We start from the raw sequence: 27,973 nt of genomic DNA, 5'->3' as shown, positions 1-27,973 counted from the left end.
GGCTTCTTGAAAATTTTACTGCTGTCTTATGTAAAAATATATTATTATGCTGTGATCAATTACTTTCTAGCCATTCTTTCCTACAGGTAAGAACCAAAACTATTCTAGATATCATAACCGCCAGTTATAAATCTATAAAAGTATATTGTCTTCATTTCGTGTAAAAACCACATGCAATTTGTTTGTAAATATAAGTGATTCCATGGATAATTAAGTAAATGATTTCTTATTTTTCAGTTGCTTTTTTTGTTAAAGTTGTTAAATATTGGTATAAAATCAATTTTTTAAATAGAAAAAGAATATTTTTCTTCATGTGCTTATTTACTCTGTGTTATATTTTCTAATAACCGGTGTGTGTGCAGTAAACCAAATTGATGAAGGTTTATAATGAGTAATTATGAATTGAAAGTTGACAAAACTTTGTTAAGCATTTATTCTATTTATTTACAAAAGAGAACTTTACTTGATCAAATATATTCATCTGGGAAAATATAATCCCAACTTCAAGAATCATCGATAAAAGTAACATAATTTATTTGTTTCAATGAAGAATGAGACGCTAACTGCATTTTCAAGAGAATTGCTGAAAAATATAGCAGTATTCCTTATAAAATAGGAAGGAACAATATATTGAATTTCTCAGTAACTCCAGTAGACACCAAATTGTTATATGCAATCTTGAATTCATTCATGTATTGTTCTAAGGGGTATAAACCCATTTTATGACCTTGTACTTGTAATTCAGTTTACTTATTTCATCTGTATGAATCATAGAATGAAGTCAGTATGATAATTACAACAGAGTATTGGTATCTGCATATCAATATTTTACTGTTTTCACAATATGAATTTCAGTTTAACTATTCTAAAACAATCCTATGACAATCTTACTCTTATTCTGCATTACAATTAGTTGAATCTGCATTCTGATGTTTTGTTGTTTATTTCATTCTCTGATATTTCATCTTTGTGAACTGAATGACTGGACAGGCTTGCTATATTCTTGTCTAAAAGAACTGCTAGTTTTACATTGAATCTTTTCTTATGAGTATCTAACAGTTATTATCAATGAGATAGAAATGACTCTTATCTTTGAATATAATTTCATTCTGTTTCTATTCTCCGATCAGTTCTTCCAGCATTTTCCCATTAGTGTGAGTTCACTAATCGCCAGGTTGAAATTGGTGCCATTATATTAGCACTAGTAGATTTGCTCATAATATTTAAATCTATCAAAAAATGAGTTAACACTATGATTTTTCAAGGCCATCAATGATAATAAAGCACCACTCTACTGCATTGTTATTATTGAAGTTGGCTTTCATGGTATCTAGAAATAAATAATGCAACTAAGCTTATATTTCAAGGTATAAGTACTAAATGTTCAAGATCTAACTCAAAAAATTATAATTGCTCAGATTTATTCTGCTATCCATTGAATTCATTTCTATTTCTTTTCCCCAATTTGCCTGAGATTACTGGACGTTGTATTATTCCTTTTGTTAAGTCATTGCTACACCTTTATTCTTTACTTTCTTTGTAAGGAAAATCCTCGCTATTGTATCTCTACAATTCTATTTTGTTCATACTTTTAATTGCCAATTATAGATATGGTATGCACAATCTATTGCACATTCACTTTAACACAATTTATACAGACATATAATTGTGATTCTAAAATCTTAATCAGTGCTTCAAGTAAGCTAGTGTGCAAGTTTGAGGTTCGAACTCGCAACGTTAGGGTTCATAGTCGAGTAACATAGCCACTAGACAAAAGTGTACACTTATGTCCGGAAGTTGTTATCTGACTTATGAAGTTACCACCACAATACTCCCTCACCAGTGAGTCGGTGGAGTTTGACACGCCAGTATGGCACGCGACGAACGTTGTTATCGCACCAAGCGTTATGGCGGGCGACGGCGAGCGTGTGTGAGTGGTTGCTGAAGGGAGATGGAGCCATGACAGCTGAACGAAGGATGCGGTTGTTCAGAACCAGGGTCAACAATGTGCAAGTTTGAGGTTCGAACTCGCAACGTTAGGGTTCATAGTCAAGAAACATAGCCACTAGACAAAAGTATACACTCATGTCCGAAGTTGTTATCTGATTTATGAAGTTACCACCACACTAGGTATACAAGTTGTATCAATTAGAAAGCTTGGGGCAATACATTATTATTGCTAAAATTTAATTTCCATCGGTATAATTGTTTTTTTTTTTAAGAATGAATTTTCAAATGCGTCAATATGTGCTAATATATTTATGTATCTTGCATAAAATCTTTAATCATTTTCAATATTTGAATTGGATTAATACCATTTTTCCATTATTTATGTGCAAAATTTATGAATATTTCTTTAAGTTTAATTTATATCATTAATGACTTAATAAATAATTTTTAATATAGCAATGCTTGCTTTGATTTTAGTGTTATGAATAATGTTATGTGATAGATTGTTAAAAGTCATCAAACATTAGCAATTGCTTATATATATTGATAATTTAAAATTTACTTTAACCCTAATTAATTTCCGAAATTTTATCTTAATTCAGTCCATATAACTTCATTCTAAAATATTTTCTTATTTCCTGATCCATTTCCACCTTTTTTTATTTAATTAATGCAACAGAAGCTCTAAAAATGCTTTAATCCGCAGTTCTCAATCTTTGAGTGAAGGGATAAAAATTTGTCTATCTAACATATTCTTTTAAAAGATCCCTATAATTCCCTTACCTAAATCGGCACATGTAAAGAAATCCCTATCAAAATCACGGTATATAATCATGAGGATAAATATTTCATTAGCTTTTCCTCTTTTCATTCTTGTGTTATTCTGTATTGATATGTTTGTCACTTCTGCTTGTGTAGAAATTATGCCTCCCAGGATGGAATAAAGTGAAGTTTTAAAATTCATCAATACCTTTTCTATCTTCGATCTCTGCTTTAAAAATTATTTATATATATATATATATATATAATGTAGACACATATTTTTTTGCAGTTTTGTGGTCGAAGAGAGAAGACACTATTGTAATTTTAAAACTGCACTTTTATTCCATCCCAGGAGGCTTAGTTTATGTATAAGCAAGAAGCAATGAGATACGTCAATCTACGGCACAGCATAAGAACAAAAGAGACAAATATTTTTCCCCAGTGATTTTATACTATAAGATTCTGATAGGGATTTTTTTTAACACATGAAAAGGAAATATAGGTATCTTTTAAAAGAATTCGCATATAAACGTGCTGATTAATGTAGTTTTATGGAGCTCGTGCAGTATTAATTAGATGAAAAAGGTGGAATTGGATCATGAAATTAGAGAAAATTTTAGAATTGATATGGATTAAATTAAGATAAAAATTAGGAAATTAATTTGAATTTAAATTAGATTAAGAGATATAATTACATATATATGTATAACCTTTTGTGAAAAGTTAGATATGAGATTTTCAGACATGACATATTTCTGCAACTTTTAGTATGTAGAATCAAATTATATCATTCTTGGGTTTGATACAAATCTGCATTAAAATCTGTATTAACGTGAAGGAGAAGTGCAAACACAAAAACTATGCTTTATGAGCAGACTTTAGATATTATACGAAAGGGAAATAATTCGTAGACTATTTCATAATCCTGTTGAATGAATTTCAGAATCCTAGCAATGCATGGAGAAAAGAATAGGATTTGGCTGTATTTTTAGGTCAAAAATCAGCTTAAAGAGAAATTATGATTGTATTCTTTTCTTTTTTGTCTTTCATTTCATCCAGTTAAGAAATGTCTGTGTTCTACCGCTTGCCACAATGAATATAAAAGAAAGATATCATTAATTTTCTCTGAAAGCTATTTTATTTTTGCAATTTTTTTTATCATTTTTTTTAAAATTGTTACTTCACTTTTGTTCATTTACATTTATTTATCATCAAGATGGCAAATATTGTTTCTGCTAGTCAAAATTGTGGGGCAGTGATGAAAAAGAAAAAAAGATCCTGGTGTGGCTAGAAAAAAAATTAAATTAACATTTAGGGCTAGGAGGAACTGCTGTATCTACTGGCGGAAGTAATGAAAAATTTAATGTCAGTGGGAAGATGTTGTGTACCTTTTGAATGGCTTTATGTAGCATGATAAAAGAGGAATAGAAACAATATTTTGCCATATAAAAATAAAGAATGGAGCTGAAATTCAGAATTCAAAGACAAGACTTTTTATTTGTCTTGTGATGGTGATTCATGTTATCCTATTCACATTTTCAGCAAAAAATATTGCTCTTTTTCTTTTTTTCTTTTTTTTTTTTTTACTGTTGAGTTGAGAAATTAATGAAAGATATTTTTATGATATTAAATGGGCTGCTGACATTGCAAAATAGCTTGATAATGTTCCATACACAATTTTAAATATGTTCCCCCAGTAAATATAATTTCTGATGGTTGTTTATCATGTTATGATGCAACTATGAGTATGTATACCTAATTGAAGCTTTGATTCTTTCATATTACACTTTCCTCCAGAATAGCATTAAAATTGTATTTTTCTGTTACCTATTGTATTATGATAAAATTACACATTTTCAGTATCATTAAATTATATACTATCATCTGATGTAACTTCATTTAATTGTATTATCTCATATGATATATAATGATATTCTCTAGATATTTCAAAATAATTTTTTTAAACTATTAAACTAATTGAAAATATTTTCTTAATAAAAGATATCAGATGTAGCATTAATTGTAATGTGAAAGATGTTAAATTATTGGTAAAAAGAATGAGTTATAAAATATTTTTTTACTAGATCAATTTTCTATGTTAATTTAAACTCCATATGAAAAGGCAATATTCTATTCTAGAAAGTGAATTTAACTAGCTTTTACACAAAAGTCTTTGTATTGACAAAATCTTATCTTGAGTAACAATCTCTGTACAGTATCCCAGTAATAAAAATAATTAACATATGATGCAAAATGCATATGTTGCAATTTTCAAAGCAAACATTAAAATCTTATGCGTATATCAAGGAAAAACATAAATTATAATATATGAAAAAGAAATCACTTCAGTAATAATAATTTAAAGAGACAAATTTATTATTTATGGATGTGTGCATAAAAGTTATTTTATTTTCTATTTCTTTTTGTTGTTCTTTAATTAATATTTTATTTTCGTATTAATTTTATTCTCTCTCAGTGTGGCAATATATTTATTAAATATGATGTTTTCATTTATAGTTCTATTTCCTAAAATACTTAAAAAATGGATTTACTACCAAAAGATCACAAAGATTTTGGATCCAAAGATTACTGGAATGAATTCTTCTCTAAACAAAAGTCACAGCCCTTTGAATGGTAAGTTGAATGTATTTTAATTTAAAAACACATGTGATAAATTATTCCACATTCTTGCCAAATGCCCATTATCAAATTTCACGTTACTCTCATGCTTAGTCTCAGACTTTTTAATATTTTTTAAAGAACTTTTTCATTTATATTTCAATAATAAGATGATTTGTTAAAATTTCACTCAGAAAATAATTATGTTAAAAGAAAATAATAGTTTATTTGTTTTTATTTGTGTTTGGCAACAGCTTTGCTTAATCTGAATTTGTAGTTTTTATGTCATTTACCTTGGAATTTAAATAATGCGGATGAATTATGTTAAATTATCTTTTCAAGTATCTCTAAAATCTTGTGCATTTTTTCACTCTGTTAAAATGGAATTATAAGTTTTATTAGTTTATCCATACATGAACACTAGTTTTTGCTTTTTAAGGAAATTAACTGATTAGCTGAACATAATTTTGTGCTTTTAATTGCAGTACATAGTTTTTTTTTTTTTTTTTTTTTTTTTTTTTTTGCACATTAGCATTTTTTTCCTTTCGAATGGATTTGGGAAGTATATACAGTTTGTAATAATGAATCATTGATTATATATTTCTTATAGCTTATGATTTTTACTATGGGATAGCATGAAAATTGATTGTGATAACACATTAATCAAATCCTTGATCATGATTTAACAAAGCATTGTTAAAATTGTCTAAAAAAGTTAAACTTTTATCGGACTATGAAGAAAAGAAATAAAATTGTGGTTCCAAAGAATATTCATTTGATAATTTAACATGAACATTTCATATATTATTGAATTTTTTTTATTAATTTAATGAAAATTGAATAATTTAATTGATATTCTAATTACTGTTCCTTATGTTACTGCCTTTGTGATGGGGTGGTGGTGAAAAGAGTGCTTGAATTCTTTTTTTTTTCTTTTGTGTAATGTCTTTTCTTATGGAACTTTTACTTTACTTTATAATTATTTATTCTATTACCTAAAAAAATAATCATTTGTAGTTATAATGCAATGTAGTTTTTTTTTTTATATATTTTTATATTTTCTCCTAATTAGGTATGGAGAATATGAAAGCTTAAGTGAAATACTTGACAAATATATTCATCCAAGAGATAAAGTGTTGATTGTTGGATGTGGAAATTCAAAACTCTCTGCAGATTTGTATGATGTAGGCATTTGTGATTCAATAAGTATTGATATAAGTTCTCCTGTTATCAACCAAATGAAAGAAAGATATGGAAAAGATCGTCCAAAAATGCAATTTGAAGTTATGGATATATTTAAAGTAAGTTCAGATTTCAAGTTAATAAACTATTTATTATTTGATTTTCAATAAATAGTTTATTTTTATTTTTTAATAGTTATATTCATTAATACTTTATTTAGTGATAGAACAGTTTTTTTTATTTACTCATTTTTTTTATTTCTTAGAGATTTTTTTATGATTTGCATATTTTCAAATAAACTTCAGGAATAAGATTCACTATTACAAAGGGAAAATCATGTTGAGTTTCAAATTCTCTTTCCCCTTGTTAAACAATTTCTTGTTTTTATGTAGTTTGCCGATATACGTATATCCAACAGATAGATCAAGCATTCTGTGTAGCAAGTTTCGTGTCCTTAGACCTTATCACTGCTCAAAGCTTCATAATGCAGATTGTATTTTTATATTTTCTGGATGACCCTGTATTTTTCTGTACACTATTATAGAATTGTATGTATGTATATATATATATATTCATAATGTAACAATTTGTGGAGAAGGTTTTGTATTGTATTGTTATTATTTTTTTTTTTATAATCAGCTGATAGGTGAAATAGACTATTTCAAAATGAAAGACTTTTTTTTAACTAATTTTTTCTTATTAGTTTTACTACTTCATATTTTTGTTACTAATCAAAATTTAATCAATTTCTATTTATTATTAAATTATCATATTCTGTCTTTAACTTGATAAAATCTGTTCAAATACATCTGATATATTTATTAATGTTGTAAAAAGGGAGAAGAACCCCACAAAAACTCCAGTGTTAACTTACTGTACTTATTGTATTTAAATATCTTTGACAGTTTTCAAATCTGATAGATTCATAACAATCTGGTCAATTTTAGTAGCAGGGCAATCATCAAATGATGCTTTTATTCATATTCTTTATTCTCCTAGTCTAAGATAATTTCTAATGTATGTTATGTTCTGTATTCTTAAAAAAAATTTCAAGAAAAAAAGGAGCCCCAAGAATAAAAATATTGTAATTTTTCACATCTCACTTGATTGTAAGAAACATAAAATCATGTAAACTGCAAATTATAAATGCATATAATTTAGAAATGAATAAAATATTAGCATAAAAGGTGAAACTTGAAGCAGCGATGGGTTTGGGATACCAAGGCTATTAACTATTTTTTTCAAAATAGGTTTAAATCTTTCAAAAATTACATAATTATACTGTTCTAAGTATAAAAAAGTAGGCTTAAAATGAATGATTGAAATCTGATAGTCTTTAGTTTTTAAAAGAGTCCAATGCTTTGACAAAGTAAAGTGTTCCTTATTTTATTATAGAAAATTGTGTTTTTTAGCAAAATTAAATATTAGAAAGTTTCAATTTCTAACCAGTAATAATGCCATGAATCTAATGGCAAAGTGCCTTATTGATTTATGAAGTTATTATTTAAATTTATTTAATTGATAATTTTTATTAATAATGCAAGTATAATTAAGAAATGATAGCAAACAGATAGTTATATATATATATATACTGTTCTTTTACCTTACAGTTAACCTTTGATGATGGAATATTTTCTGTAGTTGTTGATAAAGGTACTCTAGATGCTCTTCTTGTTGACAAATCTGAAGAAGTAGATGAAAGAATAAATACCATGTTTTCACAAATAGAACGAGTTTTACGAAATGGAGGACGTTATTTATGTTTCTCGTTGCTACAAGAACATGTTTTAAACAAACTTTTAGACTGGTTTATAGATAAGTAAGTTATTTTTTATTATATGTTATATCGGGTATCTGTAAAATATGTAGTAAAAATGCAAAGGCAGATGGGAAAACTGAAAAAAAAAAAATGATAGGTAATGGTGATTGCATGTGAAAAATGTGCTTCGAGTTGTCAGAGAGAAATGTTTAGATTGTATCTGAAAACAATCCGCTGGTATTAATCATTATTCTACTTGCAGATTTTGATTAATTTTGCATAACATAATGTCTTTTATGATGGCACAGCAAATCGCAATGAAACTGAAATGTTTTGATTTTGTCACAGGTGATTTTTACGACTTGTGGCCTAATTTGGTTAGAACATGGTTACTTGACAATTTTCTAGATTTTTAAAATAGGGCTACAGTTGATTTTGTTTGTAACAGCTTTTTATATTTGTTGAGATTCAGGAGTTTCAGAATCCTCCAACTGCAGATTTAGTATCTATTGAAAATCCTCCATCTTGACATCTGATGACATCTTGCTTTGGGTGAAAATGAAGTTATTGAAAATAAACAGATTTTAGTGATTTATTTACTTCTAAACAAATGGATGTTTGCAATAAGCCAAACAGGACATCTTTTAGATGAAGAAGAACAACTTATATGTGAAACAAATACCATTATCAAAGCTCAGATGTGATCTCTGCCAAATAAAGTTCTTTATTAAATACCAAAATAATTATTGAAATATAAAAAATGATTTTGTTTCTATTTTAAATTAGATTAATCTTTGCTTTTATGTGTTTTTAGGGGTTGGCTTATTAGGTTGCATCGTTGTACAAAAGCTGAAGCAAAACATGAAGATGCTCTAGCTTTTCCAGTATATGCTGTTGTTATGACAAAGCTTAAGAAAATTCCAGGTGCTCAAATGGTAATTAAAGGTTTTTGTTTTAAACTTGTATTATTGATGAAAACAAAATATCCTTATCTTATTACACTTAATTATAAAAATAGAATAACTTAATGCATGTTCATATATAATGGCATACTAGCTAAAAAATAGGTATCCTGGGTCTTAAAATGCATTACAAAGATAAGATAATTTCAGCATTAATTTGACCTTTTAAAATGTGTTGAAGTGATTATAAAATATTCTATTCCCTTTTGGCATTCATCCTTGCTTCAGCATTATATAGCGATATATATGCATATTAAATTTGTGAACAATTGGCATTTGGTATCTTTTACTTTCATTTTGTATTAACTTTTAATTGATAAGAGAGAATAATTTTTATTATTATTTTACAATGTGTTCTGTTACTCAAATGAAATGTTTCTAAAAATGATTTATTAGCATTTTCAACAAATCAGTCATTTAGTAAAACATGTAAAGCACTGGAACAATTTTATTATTAAATAATCCATAGGTGTGTATATTTATTTATTTACTCAGATGTAAATGCATGTCTCCTGCTTTCATTTTTAACTCAAGCTATCAAATGGGATACATACATGAATAAAATATAAACTCCAACAGGATTTCATCGATTTTAGAATTCATTGAATATTTCTTACTGGTTTAAAGGTGAATAGAAGAAAGTACTATATTTACCATGTCCTAAATTCTACTTTGTAAACTATACTTTGTCCAACCATGCACAATATGAATTTATAAGCATTCTGTTATAAACAATCGAAATAAATAAATGTTTGTAAGTTATATTTCGTAGTTTTTTAAATAAATGTTTGTAAGTTATTTTTTTTTCTCTTCTTTTACCTAGAATACCAGAGGGACTTAATGATTCCAGCTGATAGTATCAGTGAGACACATATGTCCCATCCCTCTAAATCCCCCTTCAGTATATGATTGACTTCAATAGACACTATCTACCACATTTTTATTGGAAAAATGTTCATATTTAAAAAAAGTGCCAAAATGAAGAAATAAAAAGTGTTAGTCTAAGAGTTAACTAATATTATAGTTTATTAATAAATTTCAATTCATATGAAAATTCTTGAAACAATGAATATGTGTGAAATAGGGTTATTATTAAAAGTACACTTTACTCATTATGATAATTTTTTTTACCATAAATTTTTTGCTGGCAATTTTTTAAAATTTCATCTATAACAAGTTTCATCTAAAACTTTTTTTCTTTTTGTAGGTTTTGGAGATAGTGCATGCTGGTCTTTCAACTCCTCAACGATGTTCATCTAAGTCTGATGTTATAGACTACGTGAAATCAGCTCAGCACTATGCATTTTTAAAGCATTACCTCAACAAAAAGTATGTGTTATAATAATTATTTTTGAATGAGAATCAAAGAGAATTATTATTTTTGTCATAAATGTTAAAAACTTTATATATATTTGAAAAAATAGGTTAAATTTTTTCCGACATTTTTATTTTATTATTTATAAAATTTTATTTTTCAAATGATTTCTATTATTCAACTAAACATAATGTAATTAGATAATAATTTTAAAAGTAAAGAATAATTCTTTCATGCATATTTTAACAATGTAGAAATACCTTAGGTTATTTTAATTATAATTCTGTGGCATACATTTTGGTATTATTCATGGAAACCAGTTATGAAGATTCATTAGATTTCAGTTGTCATTAATTTAGCTTCTTTAAGATATGAAAAAAAATCAAATGCATAAATATAGTCATTGATTCAGAAAATTTCTATGCTACTATATTATAAAAAAGTAAAAAAAAAAATGTAATGCTGCCGACAAAATGAAGAAGTTCCAACTTCACAAATATAAATTCATTGTAATAAAAATATCAAATATATAGCTGTATCTGTCTAAAAAGTTATAAGCATTGAAACATATTTTATTATTTTATAGAATTTTTTTAATGAAACTGATTTAAATTTATTGAATGATTATTTTAATTCTATAAATTTCATCAAGTTGTTATATAATGTTACTTCTTTTTTGTAATAAAATTAAAATAATTCTCTTCATATTGCTGGTTTGATTATAATCTTATAATTTCCAGTGGAATATAAGATTTAAAAAAAAATCACTTATAACACTTCTAGTTTTCTCATTTTAAATTTTTTGTGTGATCATGATATTCACTTAGTTAAAGAAAATCTGTGCAAATATCTATAAACTATTTCTTTAATACTTTTTTTCAATGCAGGAAAATGGCTGAAGATGATATTTGCCTCGAATTATGCTCTCCTGACACTGGCAGGGTAAAATACAGAATGTTTGTAGTAGACAGAAAAGAAAAATCTAAGATGAAATTTGCAGTTTTCGTTGTTGTTCAAGGAAGGTATTTATATATTTAAGATATTTTATTTCTTTTGAATTTGTGTCATTTGTTATGTATTATTTCTTATTGTGCGACCAACATGTTTTAGTTTATTTGAAAGTTAAAACAACTTAAATTTCTTTTAATATAATTAGGATCATAATTTATATATAAAAAAAATAATGTAACAATTTTTTTTTCCCCTTGATTTCAATTGCTAGCTTGGAAATGCTTGCCTGTAAATACAATTTTATATGAATACTGTATTGTAAATTAAAATGGTTTCTATTCTAGCAAAATCAATTATATTTTTAATCACTATAAATGTTTTATGCTTATGATTATACTTAATATATGAACATGAAATTAAAATTTTACATCTTGGGCATTTATTATAACTATAGTTAATGAGCTAAGGTAGATTGAGATGATTGTAAAACTCAGCATTTTTTTTTAAAATTTTTTTTTTATTTTATAAGATCTCATTTTGCACCTTTGCATAGTTTATTTTGTTTTAAACTGAAGAAAGAAGTGCATGCTATACTATATTTTCATACAGGATCCAGCTTTAATGGTTAGAATTATTATTTTGTTATTGTTTTTTTAATTTTAAATATTTTTAGGATACCTTTATTTTCTAAATCATTATATTTATAAATACAATTTTTTAGTTTCTTTAATGTCAAAAAAGGGGGATGGGCTTTTGCTGACCTTGCACTTCGTTGAGGATGAATGTTTCCATTTATGAATATTTTGCATGATATCCAGAATGGCTGATTTTTAATACTTCATTAGTTGCAGTGTCCATCAAATATGCATGTATCATTAGATTAATCCATTTTTTTTGTCATTTCATTCTATTTTTAATGCAATATAAAGTAAATATCTCTTGCCATTTACAGTTTTATTAAGAGATACATTATTTGAGCTATAAAGAAAAAATAATCAAAGCAGAATGAATATATCTTTGTTTCAGATGTTCAGTCAATATCAGATGTTTTGAGTGTGATCAGATCTGTGTTCTGAATCTGGATTAATTAGTTAAGAGATCATGATTTCAATCATGCTGCATCCAAAAATACTGTTTCCAGATCAACAAAAAATCTATTTCTTCCTCAATTTGATTTTGAGATTAGTAGAACCACCATCTCTAATCATATAAACAATTTTCAGTCTTGTATTCAAGAATATTTGTCTACAAGTTCTTGTTCAAGTCTCAGCCTCAAATTACCAAAAATTTTCCAGTCATTAATTCATTGTGAGGATGTGTACATTGATCATCAACAAACATCTCTTAATAGAATTGAATTATCTTCTTAGTAATAGTAATCTTCTCAGAAATTTATTTTATAATTTGAATACCACCATTCAAAGTATTCTAACAATTGACTTCTATTTAAATCTGGCCATCAATAAGCTAAAAATGGCTTAAATCATTGTGTAACTGGTTTAATTCCAATTCTACATTTCTGCTGTAGCCTGGCATTTGGCAGAATTTTTATAATAAAATCCACATTCATGCAGAAAAATTTGTAAATAAAAAAATTACCACTTTCACTTTTTCTTAAACAAATTATATTTTTTAAAGCTTGCAACATGCTGCAGCAAACATTGAAAGCATTGCATTAACCATTTTGTGAAATATATAGTATATTAATTATTACCATATTATAGATAACTATTTGAATAATTACAAAAAAAAGATTTGTAACTTAATTTTTGGATATTTATTGCTAGTGTATTTGTTCCATTTATTGTTTATTACCTAAATTTTATAGAAATGTCAGGTATATATCTGCCATTTTATCCTTGTGAATGAAAAAATAATCACTCTATTGTGAAATAATAGCTCTATTGTGTTGTAGAGAAACAGAATGGCTGTTTTCAACACCTCAAGGACGTCAAGAATTGGCAGCAAATATCAGTTGTGAAAGACTGATTGTTGTACATCTCTTAAGAGATAATGTGTACAGCAGTTTAGAAGAAGTAAAAAGTGATCTTTCTGCGAAAGTACTAGAGCTTGCACCTGGCTCTTGTAAAGACCAGGTATAAAAAGAATTTGTCATTTAAATTATAATTATTTCATTTGATAATAATTTTATTTCAAATGAAATAAATCATTCAATCATTGTTACATGTTTTCCATCCTTTGTGTCAACAGGATATTTTCAATATTTAATATTCAAATTGAAGACTAAATTTTATATTGCGTATTTGGAAATTCCTGAAAATTAAAAATTATCATCTGTTATTCAAGGAACTTATATCTCGATGCTTTGCTTTATTTTGCTATGTCAAGTTTTTCCTCCATATAACTTTGAGTAATTTTCATTCAGAAATTCCTCATGCAGTTTGCTAAGGTTTCCTAAAAACATTAAGGAATTCATCATCTTATTTTATATTATTTTCAATGTCTTTGTTTATTTATTACGTACATTATTGTTTTATTGAATACAAATAATTTTATTCTGATGTACAAACAAATATAAATTTTGCGCGTTTGACGATTTAAATATGAATATATATTTTTTAATACCTTGATAAAATTTTGTTATTATTATTTTTATTTTCAAATACATATAGCATGCACATTTTTTAATTTTATTCTTATATTTTTTATTTAACTGGCAAGTCTTTTATTTATTATTCCTAATATTGAATTTTATGATCTTTAGTCAAAATAAGCTTTTATGCCAAAAAATCAAATGAAGTTGCAAATTATATTTATGTGCAATGTACATGATCATTGCAGTATCGCTATTAAAAATTTCATTTTTACTTATAAAATATATCAATGGTAAAAATTATTTGCATTCCTTCATGAGTGTTCATTTTAGATGTAATTGTATTAGTTATTTAAATTGAATAATCAATTTCTTTCATGCACTAGTTTTGTCATCAATTGTCATCTATATTATTGCTCTTGAAGGAAAGGGATAAGGAAACCTTCAAGATGATTTAAAATTTCATGATTACATTTTTTTTAAAAAAATACAATATTGCTTCACTGTTTTACCATCTTTGATTTCTAAAAAAGACACAAAAATGATACAATTTGTTTCAATTAAAATAATTGAATTAAAAGTTAAAAAAAACAACAGAAATTCAGATATTAATAGAAATACATTTTTGTAACTCAAAATAATAACATGAATTGCAAATATTGCCCTAGGCTTAGTTGCATTCAATAGCTTGACCAATTCTGAAGCTGAACTTCAGAGCCTTTTGTATAGTTTAGTGAAGTAAAAGATCAGAATGGTTAGAGAATACCCTATATCTTGAAAACTAAGTTAGAGAACCACCCATTTCTGAAGCAAACATTTGGTGCCAAATTTAATTCCAAACCACCAAAGATGTTGCCTAGTCATAATCGCTGTTATGCTATGTACTTCCCATTAATGAAAACTAAGAAAAAGGAAATTAAATTTTATTTTTTCTTGGTGTAATTTTTCCTTGGACATTCAAATTTAAATTTCAGTCAAGAAAATATTATTTGATAATGAATGCATATCTTTATTTACTTTTTTAATGCTCATTTTGAATCTTGTCATGTAACTTTTTAAACGCACATATAGTTTTAGCCTTCTGCAAAATACTATATATACAAAATATGATCAATTAATTGTATAAACTACAATATTGTTCCTATTTATGCTCATCTTAAATATTTTTCACAAAACTTTTTATTGGATGTCAGAACATTTTTATCTATGAAAGAATTATAGCCCATAACATCTCAAATTTTCTATTCTTTTCTAGAAAATATGGAAGAGAATATATAAAAACTTTGTTGCAATCGCCAGTACAGAGTTACTGTGGTATTTTTATTGAATAACTGCAGTGCACGAACTTCAGTATTTTTGTCTGCACTGAAACAGCTTCACTTAACCAAGAGTTTTAGCCAAATTGCCGCTTTGTGTCTTGAATTTTTCCTGTACTTTGCGAGTGTGCTAGTTTGAACTGTTGTAGTCTATAACTGCTGTAAATCAATTTCTATTTGTGTCATCTTAATTAAAGTCCATTCAATCAACAAACCCATCCAGACAGTATCAATATATTCCTAAATTTTGCTCTGCTATTCACCCAGCCATTTTAAAATAGTAAGAGAGGGATAATACTGTATGACCTGACTTAAAATGAATGTCCTTTCACCAATTCTGAATTTTTTTAGTGCTGTTTCTTTTCTTACTTTAATTCTGACAATATTTTATTACTATCTTAAAAACTGTTTGTTACCTTGTAACCGCCTAAGATCATACCAACTTTCCAAATGCAGAATTTTGATTAGCATTTAGAAATTTGGCACAATTTTGCTGTGTTTCACAAGTAATTGGACATTAATCTTTAGCTTACTATATTAATATTTGAAAACTTTTATTTTAATCATGAAATTAAATTTAAATTTTTGTTCCATTTTCTTTTAAGGTTCCAATATTATCACTTGGAGATGATGTTGGCCAGCGGGATATTAGATGTAGAGATAAAAGTGAATTAAGTGGGGAATATGTTGTTGAAGATGTTCTTTCTAATAAAGAGGATCTGTATAGAAGACTTATATTTCTCAATAGTCCGTACATAATTCAGTCAGAAGCAAAATTAATGACTGGTAAATATTTTTATGAAATCCTACATTTTCTTGTCATTACAAAAGATTTTATCAAAATTTTAGCTTTCATTTTTTATGCAAGAATGAAATGTTTACATGATTCTTATTAATATTAAATCAAGAGGGCAGCCAAAATCATCATTTTGTGCTGTCTGGTGTGTTAAGAATGTTAATGTTTCTAATAAATTTTAAAAGTGTTGCTTTTCAGTATAAAGAACTTTTAATATGGTTTGTTATTATATTAGGGCAAAAAGTAATTAATGAAACATGCTATTAAAAACACGAAAAGAAAATACTATACTTTCCTTATGATCTTGTTGATCTGTCTTGATAATTTTTTTGCATGATTTTGTTAATTATTATTTTCGAAAATGTTTCCTCTTGTTTGTCCAAAAGCAGTTGAATTTTTTACTTATACAACTCTATGGTCTCTTTAAAATTTGTAAGCTATTATCTGATTACAATAATTTTTAAGAAAATTTAAACTTCTACTCCATAACTTCCAAGTTCTGCTCGTAACATGACAATGTTTGGAATTTGATTCATCTATTTCTATTTTATTTTTAAAATTTTCTTTTAATTATACTCAGCAATATCATGCACCAAAAAATATATTTAATGTTACTGTTATGTGCTTAAATAAAATCCAGTAACTAACATCATAAAAAAAAATACTGATGTAAAATATACTTAAAGAATGATTTTTTAAAAAAATTTTAGAATTAGATTTTAAAAAATTAAGTGGCATTAAAATTGTAAACATTAATAAACTTGTTTTTGAGTTTTAAAGTAATTGTGTGTGTGTTTTTAATGCATTTTCCAGTTTGAATTCCCTTAAAGATTATTTAACTGAATTTGATATATTACATATTTTTAATACCTTTGAAATGTTTGGACTTCTATTTCATGTTTAGCATAGTTTCATAAATTGTTTTACTGTGAGGAAATTCAGTTGTGTTTATGGCAAAATGAATCATACTTAAGGTTTGTGATTCCTTGGTTATAAAGGATACCTTAGCAGTAATGAAGCCCAAGATACTCTAAACAAAAATTTAATAAAATCAGTCTTTCAGTTTAAAGTTAAAAATAAATATATTTACCTTTTCATTGGGCATGACTATTATATTTTTCTTATTAGGTATAGCTGTCATATGTATTTTTTTAAACTTGTTGCTATTTTTATAATTATACATCTGACATATATTATTAATTTTTTACATATTACTGTAATGCTGCAGAAGCATTGAACGAAAGCATCTCAGGCAAAATATCTGAAAAAAAAAATCAATATAGGAAATTGCCTCTGCTTACTTTTATTTCAAAAAATTTCTGAAGTGTTCTCAGCAAAATTTTTCCAAGTACTCTGAGATATTGCTTGTGCTGAACAGAACAAAAGTATCTGCCAAGATATACCCAAGTAATCTGAGAGACAGAATTTTAAGAAAATTATAAAAGGATTCCCTAAAAAGGATCCCAGGCAAAATATACTCAGTTAGTCTCAGCAATTATTCCTGCCTAACAACAATCAGTGCTAAACTTTAGTACAGTTATCAGCTAAAATGTAAAAAGCCCCAAAAGTTAAGAAATATTGAAGTAATTTTGCTGTCTGTAATTGAGAAGATATATGGTTTTATAGCCAAACAGGAAATTAATACTGAATAGCTTATACTATGAAACAATCTGTAAAATGTTAACAGGATAATGTGTTTAGGTTGGGATTTTTTCTGTTATTGTGTAATGTAAATGTTATTCAAAATGAAGGCAACCTTCTACAGTTGAACCATATAATTTTCAATTTAGCACTTACTTATTTATTGTGTATTAAGTGCTCATTTAGAAAGAATTTTTCAAAATTTTTGTTAATGTTTTTGGGCTTATGGTCTTTTAAATAATTTTAAGTTAATGGATATTTTAATATTTTCATCAATAAATTTTGAGCATAATATTCCATAAAAAATATTTATACAACAGTTTTAAAAAATAATTTTTTTTAATGATACCGGTTTTATTGCCTTACAATTTTTTCTTTAGTTTTAATAAATTTTTTCAAAAACTTTTAAGCTCAATGTAACAAAATCAGATCCAACATTATTCTTTTATCAAATCTTTCTATTACATGTTTTTACTGTTAATGTTATGATTTAAAAAATTGCTTTCTTTTGACTTTAACTTTATTTTAAAGTTTTCACTTTTATTAACATAATGATTTTTAGGCTGGCATTTTTTTTTTTTATATAAACTGCATCATGTAAAATTTTTTAGACACTAATTACAAAAGCAAATGAAATCAAGCCAGATAAAAAATAAGACAGGCAAATTAAATTTAAAATGTTATCTTAGTATGATATTTTGTATTAGTTTGGGGACACTATTATTTCGTATTAGTTTGGGACTATTGGGATGACACTATATTTGATCTAAATATCACACTTTTAAAATAATGACTGTACATTTTTTTAAAAACTTAGTAAATGAGAATGTTTATTTAATTTCCTTTGATCTATATATGAAAAGGATTCAGTTATATAAAACAATCCATTTTTTGACAATATATTTGTTATATAAATTTAATTTGATGTTAAAAATTTGCAGCATGTGATTAAAAATCATTCGCAATGCTTCTTTGAACAAATAGTTAAAGTTTCTAATGTGGTTATGTTTTTTAAGTTGTAAATGCTTTATAACAAAAGAATTTTGATAATAATTTTAGCATTTTTCTAATAGCTTCAGATCCTAATATTTTTCAAAAGCAGTAAAAACATATAGTTCTTATTATTTAATTTTTTAAAAATTTTAATAAATTTTCAAAATGTTTTAAAGTATATTTTGTGACAATATTTTTCATTGTTCTAGTAACTGCATTTATATACATGTCCAATGGACAATATTAAATATTTTTTTTATGTTCATACTGTTATATGGCAGTGCTTTGGATTGTTTTAGTTCAAGTTTATTTTTATTATATCAAGTTTAGTTTTATTTATTTTTTACCTTTTTTAATTTGGATGCTACTGTTTATTTTTTTCTGTGTAAAATTCAAATTTTTAGTAAAATATTTTCTTTGAAAGATGTCACCATATTTCTTACTTTATTTTTTTAAAGTTCCTGTAAAAAAGAAGAAGAAAAAGGGCTCATCTAAATTGCAGATTGATTTCGATTATATTGCCTGTGATCATCATATTGCCATAATTTCTGGTTTTGCATTTCTTAAATACAAAATGTTATGTAAGTATAAAGATATCTATATGTATTTATCTATATAAATATTAAATTTTTGTTTAATCCACTAAATTCTAAGTTTGAAAGATGTCCCTCCCCCTTTTTTTTAATAAATTATGTATTTATATCTAAAATGATTGTAGGAATTATTCAATAATTTACAGTAACCTAAAGCAATCAATAATTAAGAAAGTGTTTGGTGAATTGTGACATGTCCAAAAGTGTTATTAATCTGTGATAAAATTTAAAATGGTATAGAAATTTTATAGTTAATTGAAATGCAGTATTTACCATGAAAGTAGTTATATTTTTTAAGCCAAAATATAACTCCTAGAAATGTAGTCACATTTTCATTCATCACATAAACTTTAAAGAATTTTTTCATTAATATTTTTTTTTATCCTTATTGAAATTTGTAATAATCTGTTCACCTTTGGTGAGTGCTGGTTCAATGAGAATTTTATGTTAAATTTCAGTTAAATCTCTTTTGCATCATCCTATGGTGATTTTCCAATAAAATATGACTCCTGTGCTTATAAATCCCAATATTCAATCTATGATGATTCTTTCAATAAAGTATTTTCAAACACCACAACTGCAATATTAATTTTTTGTCTAAAAAAATGAGACAGTATATAATATTAAATTGACGAGATTGATTTTTTTAAAATTTGACTATTTTTATGAAAGTGTAATTTTTCAGTAAAGTTGCAAAATTTCTAACAGTTTTGATTATGAAATATTTTAATTGAAGGATATAAATAATATAATGCATATTTACTGTAATAATGGAGATAAACCTACAACATATAGCTAAGAAAATATATTAATATTTAATCAATTTAATCATTTTATTATTTATTTACTGTTGCTTTAATAACATGGAGATATATCTTTGGTGCTTCTTGGCTAATATAATATGCATTTTTTATAGAATAGTTAGTGTTTCCTTTTTATAAAAGTTTCCATCTCTCCCCATTGGTAATTTGGGGGAGAGGTGCCAGGTCAGGTATCATCGAGAATTGCAAGATCCATCCCAAAAATATCTCTAGTGTTGCTTTCATATGGGATGCTAATATAAATAAACTAAGCATAGAAGTTTTTCTCATGTCAGCTGGTATTATATGCTTTAAATTTTTAACTATTGTCTCCTCTTCCTGCTACCCTCCAAAAAATCTGTTATATTCTTTAAAATAATAATTTTTTTACTGCAATTATAGCTGATGATTATTAATATGAAATCACTTTACAGTCTTAATTTCTCAAAATGTTTATTATGCACTCCATGTATCTGCCTAGCAATTCTTGTTTGTATAACCTTGTTATTTTAAGAGAATTTGCATGTAATACTTGTGTTTACCTCTGTTTTCATGATAAAAATATTACTTGTCAAATATTTATACTTTGTTTTTCTTTTCTTTCCCTTATAGGCCCTAGTATATTATTAATTGGTTTAGGGGGTGGAACATTACCTATGTACATTCATAAACATTTCCCAGATGTAAGTTATTGAAAAAAATTATTAATATTTAAAATGAACTGATAATTCAGATTTATTTTAAATAATTTATAATCTTGCTTGTAAGTTTATAATGTCGAATTTGTTAAAAAAATTGTAGGTATAATTACTAAAATTCAAATATAAAAATTGCATTCAAAATAATTTTGCTATGTAATTTTTAGGAGTATAATCATGTTGTTAATTTCATTACAGTTTTAATTTTGTTTAATTACTATCTTATAAATATTTGGCACAAAAATTCTTCCATCTTTTTTTTTACCATTGCCCTTCTTCCCAATTTTGAAAATAGAACAGAAAACATACTTGAAAGTATAAATCATGGACTTTCCAATCAAATTTGATATAGCTTCTCAGAATTCTCTTATATATATATATGTTACAGTAAAAACCCGAAATCAATCAGAATGCGTTTTAACTGACAGCGCTAGGGAGAACGCGAATTCACTAGGGAAAACGCGTTCTAACTGGCAGCGGCAGGGAAAACCCGAATTACAGCGCTAAGGAGAACGGATTTACTCTAGTTATTTACGATTTTGTCGAGTTAAAACCGTACAAATCTAGATTTCTTGTTCGTTAAATTTTCAAAACAAAGTGAAGTTGTCCAATTTTATTCTTGCTGGAATGTGTTTGTGCTGGTTGATTTATTTACGATGAGTGAAGAAATTGTTAATGCTTTTTGCGCTAAAAAGTAGAAAAATAGATTTCTTGAACAATTACAATTGTTACAGAAAAAACAGAATAATTTGAATGTGATTACACGTGATGAATACAAAACTCTTACCTGAGGTCGAAGAAGCAAAATATGCCGTTAGCAAGACTTCTGTTCAATACTGCAAATTAAAAAGGTTTGACATTCTTGAAATCAGTGGAATAAAAAAGTTGATTTCTTCAAATGAGCCCATCAAATATTATTTACCTGTTGAAGAAATTTTTGGTGTCATCGAAAGTGCACATGAGGCCATAGGACATGGTGGTAGAGACAGACTTAAAATTGAAACTTCAAGAAAATATGCTAACATAACCAATGAGATGACACAAATTTTTTTTATCAATGTGTGAAGCATTTCAACAGAAAAAAATATGAAAAGGAAAGGTTGGGTTTCCAAACTATCATTCACTCAGAAATGAATAGTCGCTGCCAAGTGGATTCGATGTACGTGCAATCTCAGGCAGATAATGAATTTAAGTTTATTATGGTTTACCAGGACCATTTAATAAAATTTATGTTACTGCGACCACTTCAGAGTGGAAGAGGTTGTGGTGAAGTATTTGATATATTTTTGATATTTGGGTCTCCTTGCATACTGCAATCTGATAATGGAAGAGAGTTTGTAAATTCAGTTATAGAGCAGTTATTTATGTATTGGCCAGAATTGAAGATTGTTTATGGGAAACCACGTCACAGCCAGTCGCAGTGTTCGATTAAGAGGGCCAACCAAGAAATAAAAAATATGTTGGCTTCATGGATGAAGGATAATAAAACTACAAAGTGGTCCTATGGTCTTTGTTTTGTACAATTCATGAAAAACAGATCTCTACATTCAAGAATTAAACAATCACCATACAAAGCTATGTTTGGGATTGAACCAAGGGTTGGAATGACAACCTCAACTTTGCCATCAGATATTATAAAAGCTATCGAAGATGAGGATGAGCTTCAGAAAACTTTCGAGGATATGAATGCAGAAGAACAAGGAACTGAGCAAGCATAATCAGGAGAGCACATGCTTGCTAAGAAGTCGACTAATATTTTTCTAATTAGTGAGGAAGCCAAAGAAAATTTAATAAATCAAGCCAAACGAATAAAAAAGATCTCCAATACAACTCATTATGAGGTTGATATTGGAGGTAATGTTGTTGTTCCAATTCCAGATGTTGATAGAGCAAAAGCTAATTTTCAAAATTTCATCTATGTAGTGCTTGAACAAATAAACATGACCTGTACAAAATTGGTATGAAAGATTGAGTTCTGAACAAACTGTATTCGAGGTAAGAAATGATATATAAACTTAATTAGTTTAGTATTTACTCAATAAATATAATTTATTCAATTTATATCAACTTTAAATTATTTTATATGTATTTATACAATAGATTATATCTATTAAAGGTGCAAGTTTGATACAAAAGTTTAACATATTCCCCGAATTTTAGATCTCAATTCCATGTATTGCAACAAATTTTCTTGATTAAAGAACAAGTACCGAATCAGGGAATATCTCTGAGAACAGCAACAAGAAAAAGAGCTATAGTAACTGGGCAAAGGATTCGTCCACTGCTCTTGTAAAAAACACTGTTCTTCAAAGAGATGTTTATGTATGAAAAATTATTCTCTTTGCAATTCTAAGTGTCACAGTAGTTTGCCTTGTCGAAATAAATAATCTGTAATAACGGCATTGCTTTAAATAGTAACCAAAGAACGTATTTTTTTCTTCAATGATAGGATTTTTCCTCAAATACTGTTTTACTAAGTATAATTTAATATAATAATTTTGTCTAACAAATCAGTCAAAACATGAATAAAATGATTATACCTAGCATTGTTAGTGAGAAAACGCATTTTTCCTTGTTAATTCGGGTTTTCCCTGGCGTTGTTAGTCAGAACGCATTTTTCCTAGTTAATTCGGGTTCTCCCTGGCGATGTCAGTTAGAATGCGTTTTCTCTAGTTAATTCGCGTTTTGACTGATTTCGGGTTTTCACTGTAACATATATATATATTAGCATTCTGATTTTTTTTTTCCCTCTAAGTAATTTTGATTTAGTCAAGATTTCTTTCATTTTGATCCTATTCAAATTATTATTTAACAATTTAAGTTGTCATAAGTCTTTTTAATATGATAATGTTTATAGGCAGGCATAGTATATGTAAATTGTGACTTCATGATGAAAAAGAAAATCAATCATAATGCTCTGCAGATAAATGCATTCATCTTAACGGTACTGAGTTTGCCATGCAGTTATTATTTCTTCTAAATTTGTCATACAGTGCAGAGTAGCTTTTTCGAAATTAAATTAAGATTTTAAATTAAAAATTATTTCAGATTTTTATATTCCCACAATAATCTTGAACACATCTCTATTAATAATAAAGAAGAATGTGTGTGCGTGTATGAGTGTGTTGACACTCTATAGACCTGACCATTTAACCTAGAACTATCAAATTTGGCACATATATACTTTGGAAGGTGGGAATGTGTACCTCAGAAGGATTTTTTTTTTTTTAATTTTGCATAGAATTAAACGAAATTTTGAAGTTTTTTCATCATAATTTCTAAAAGTACTAGAACACAAAATTTATTTTTACATCATTTTAAAATTTAAAAAATAATCTTTTTAATGATATCAATTTAATTACTGTATTTTTGTTTATTTTTAATTAATATTTTAAAATAATTGTAAGCTTATTTCATAACAATGCAATTTTACCCTTAAAGTAAAACAGAAATGTTTTAATTGTTGCTATTAATTCCTAATTTTGATGATCAAGATATGAAGATTCATCCTTAATTGTCCATATTGATTGGGTTTCAGCATAAGGTTTTTCCTAAAATATAACTTCAGAATTTGAAATTTTAAAATATCTTGTTGGAGGAGTCATTAATGCATAGTTATGCAAAATATTAAATAAAAAATTTTAGAAACTATAAATCCAGATAAACCAACTAGTCATCAAAATTGGCTAATTATTGTATAAAAATCATTTTTACTTGATTTTAAAATTCAAAACATCTTTTAATGATATTAATTTATTTCTGTGGAATTTTTTTTCTTTAACTTTAATAACTTTAAAAGTTTTTGTTATATTTTAGAACAATACTTTTCATTTTTTTAAATATTAGATTTATGTTCACTGTCATTATGATAATATTAAATACCTTTTTTGTATGCGTTATCATTGTTAGTAATTTAGAGTAAATTTTAAAAATGAATAAGGAAAAATGTTGTCTAAATGTTATTCCATTACAATATTTTCAGTTAGAGTTCTAACCCCCCACCCATATTTTATATTATACATCAGTGGTGCTTAAATGCTGAAAAAATTGTCCACATTGATTTTAATTTCATTCTGAATATTTTTGGCAATTCATTTGAACAACAATTATTTTTTTTTTTTTTTTAATTGCTGGTTTGTATTAGAGTTAACTTAGCTCAAAAGTTTTAGTTTTGCACTGTGCAACCATTGGTTGCCAAATATTTTATAATTTAATTTTTTTTTTGTCCCTAAAAACAACTAGAACAACAAGACGATTCTAAAAGTTGCTAATGGTGCCAAGCATCTGAGTGCAGCATTAGCTCAACTCTATAAAATTAATAAAAAGAACATTTTTGGGAAAAATTCAGAATAAATCATAGAAATAATGTTTAAAATCTAAGAAACACTTGTTAAATATGGAGATTTGAATGACACTTTCATATAGTATTTCTAAAATGTAAAACTTTTGGATTTTATCTAAATCTAATATGAAACAGCAAAATAGTATTGGGAATCATATTAAGTAAATTTAATTCAATTTATTAACTGGCATTTCTTTCAGGCTTCTGTGGAAGTTGTTGAATTAGACGCTTCTGTGCTTGATATAGCCAAAAAGTGGTTTAATCTAATTACAGATAACAGATTGAAGGTACACATATCTGATGGGCTGACGTTTATTCAAAATGCGGCCACAAATGGTATGTTTTATTTTTCAGACTGTTTATTATTTATATTGTTATTCACAGAATTTAATCTGAAGATATTTTGGATGCCAATTTCTTATTTAAGTTGCAAAGTAGGTTTTTATTTGTAAAAAGTGCTATCTTATTGCAAATTCCTTTTTTTTTTTAATTTTTATTAAATAGATTATTTTATTTTAATAATAAATGATTTTTAAAAACCGAACTATGCATTGTCAAAATACTTTGCATAGTCTTGATATTATATACTGTCCAGTTCTGCTGGCATCCCATGCTTTTTACTGCATCAGACTACTCCAAAGGCTTGAGAATGAGAATGATCACACTGTTTGGGCTTTTCAGTTTAAATTTATGTTTATAAATTTCTTATTTTAAATAAAAAATTTAAAAAAAAAACCTTTTTATTTTTTGAGTGTCATATTGTAAATTCTAAAGGCTGTGTTTGCACTACTCTTTTTAAACAATGTTATATTAAATTATATATAAATATTAGCACTAATCCATCTATTAGCAGATAGAAAAGGCTTTAAAAAGCCTGGCATATCTTTTTAGAATTTAATCTTTCTATTTTAAAGCATTAACACTTCATTTAAGATAAACATTTATAACTTATCAAATTTAGACACTTATTATAATGTCAGAAACTCATAAACTTCTTTATTTTAATATACTGAATCTATTTAATATACTGAAATGTAAATTAATGTTTTTATTTTAATATGTATTTTTAATTATTTTATCTTACACAGGTTTGAAATATGATATTGTCATACTGGATGTTGATAATAAAGATCTGTCACTGGGAATCAGTGGTCCACCTGTTGCATTTCTTGAGACAGCTATGCTTGAAAATATGTTGCAACTTGTATATGATTCAGGTATCATAATATAAGTAGTTTTTATTTACAAAAAAATTGTAACATACATTAAGTAGCATTTACTCAGTTGTTATCATAAGAGATGTTACCATCTTGCAAACTACATGCTGTTCAATACAAGTTTTCTACATGCTGCTCTATGTAAATTTATATTAATGACTTCCACTGTTACTAACGACTATTTAATGTATACATACAAATTTAGAAGTAAATTATTAATTCAATCTTTCTTAAAACAAACCTTAAAATTTTTCCTCTGAGTGAAAATGCTTAATACAAATAAAACAATAGTACTCTGGAGGAAATGAAGAATCACCCAATGCTTTTTATAAATTTCAAAGACAAGACATGCCAAACTCCAGGGGACAAGATGTGAGAGTGCACCAAAAGTTTGTGCAGGCTTATGTCTTGTTTCCTGAAGTTGCCTGGTCTCCCCCACAAAAAAAGAAGGGAAAAAAAAAGTTCAAATTAATTTTTAAAGTATTTATTGTAAGTCATAAGTTGGATTCCCTTCTCTGAAATGTCCATTGATGCTTGGTTTTTATATATCCACTGCTTATTTTTTCTGTTTAAGCTAAAATAGTTTTTGACTTGATAATGTTTTAGAATCCTTCCTCTGTTAATTGTGTCATCTGACATACCTGATTAAAAATCATATTCAATGTTCTCTAAGACAGAACATTGGACCTACAAAATTTGGCAGGAACTTCTTGGGTTGAAGGTGCTCATTCAGAAAGGGGTTCCCAAAATTTAAATTAGATTTTTTTTTTATTAAAAATAAATTTATGTTTTAATTTTTTACTTCAATAACTTTCCACAAAGAAATTATTTAAGTATAAAAACAATATTTAAAAAAATTAACGTTTTAGTGATATCAGTTTTATTTATGTACAGTTTTTTCACTGATTTTAATAACTTTTTCAAAAAATTTTTTATATATTTTACAAAATTGCATTTTGTTGTTTTAGATGCTGCATTTATACACATGTTGATTGTGACAATATTACATTTTTTTTTATTTACATTACCATTGCTATATAATTAAATGTAAATTTAAAAAATAAAGAGGACAAATCAAGCCTAAAACATTATGCAGTGATGCTTCATACTAGAGATTCAGATCTCTATTAAATTGTTTTTGGATATTTTTTTGTTTATACTAAAATACTTTTTTTCTTCTTTCAGGGCTAGTCATTATCAATCTTGCATGCCGTAATTCGGAACTGTATAAAGAAGCCTATTCAAAGCTAAAATCTGTATTTAAAATAATGTATTCTCGAAAAATTCCTGCTGAAGTGAATGAAGTTATTTATTGTGTCAAGACTGATGATTCCAAAGATTTATTGGAGTTAACCAAAGACAATTATTCTACACTAACGTCGTTTCTTGAAAAACGAACCACATACAGTGATGTTTTCGATGTTGTTGATTTAGATTCATGTTTGACTGAAATAACATAATAATTATATGTATTAAATATTTGTTGTTTTATGTTTTTTAAAAAAAGGAACAGATTAAAGAAA

General features: G+C 26.5%; 1 protein-coding gene across 1 annotated transcript; it reads left to right on the top strand.

Annotated features, from left to right (window-relative positions):
* The first annotated feature begins 125 nt into the window (after positions 1-125).
* Positions 126-27,973, top strand: LOC129976175 (eEF1A lysine and N-terminal methyltransferase-like). Its single transcript, XM_056089609.1, has 14 exons — positions 126-214; positions 5,230-5,346; positions 6,404-6,632; positions 8,124-8,332; positions 9,087-9,207; positions 10,442-10,563; positions 11,437-11,571; positions 13,416-13,596; positions 15,976-16,156; positions 19,259-19,381; positions 20,806-20,876; positions 25,434-25,569; positions 26,322-26,450; positions 27,636-27,973. Exons 2-14 carry the CDS (start codon positions 5,255-5,257, stop codon positions 27,908-27,910), a joined length of 2,004 nt encoding a protein of 667 aa, XP_055945584.1. The 5' UTR covers positions 126-214; positions 5,230-5,254; the 3' UTR covers positions 27,911-27,973.

Source organism: Argiope bruennichi, chromosome 7, assembly GCF_947563725.1.
Source record: "Argiope bruennichi chromosome 7, qqArgBrue1.1, whole genome shotgun sequence".
NCBI classification, from domain to species: domain Eukaryota; kingdom Metazoa; phylum Arthropoda; class Arachnida; order Araneae; family Araneidae; genus Argiope; species Argiope bruennichi.
This window is presented reverse-complemented; position numbering and strand designations above follow the sequence as displayed.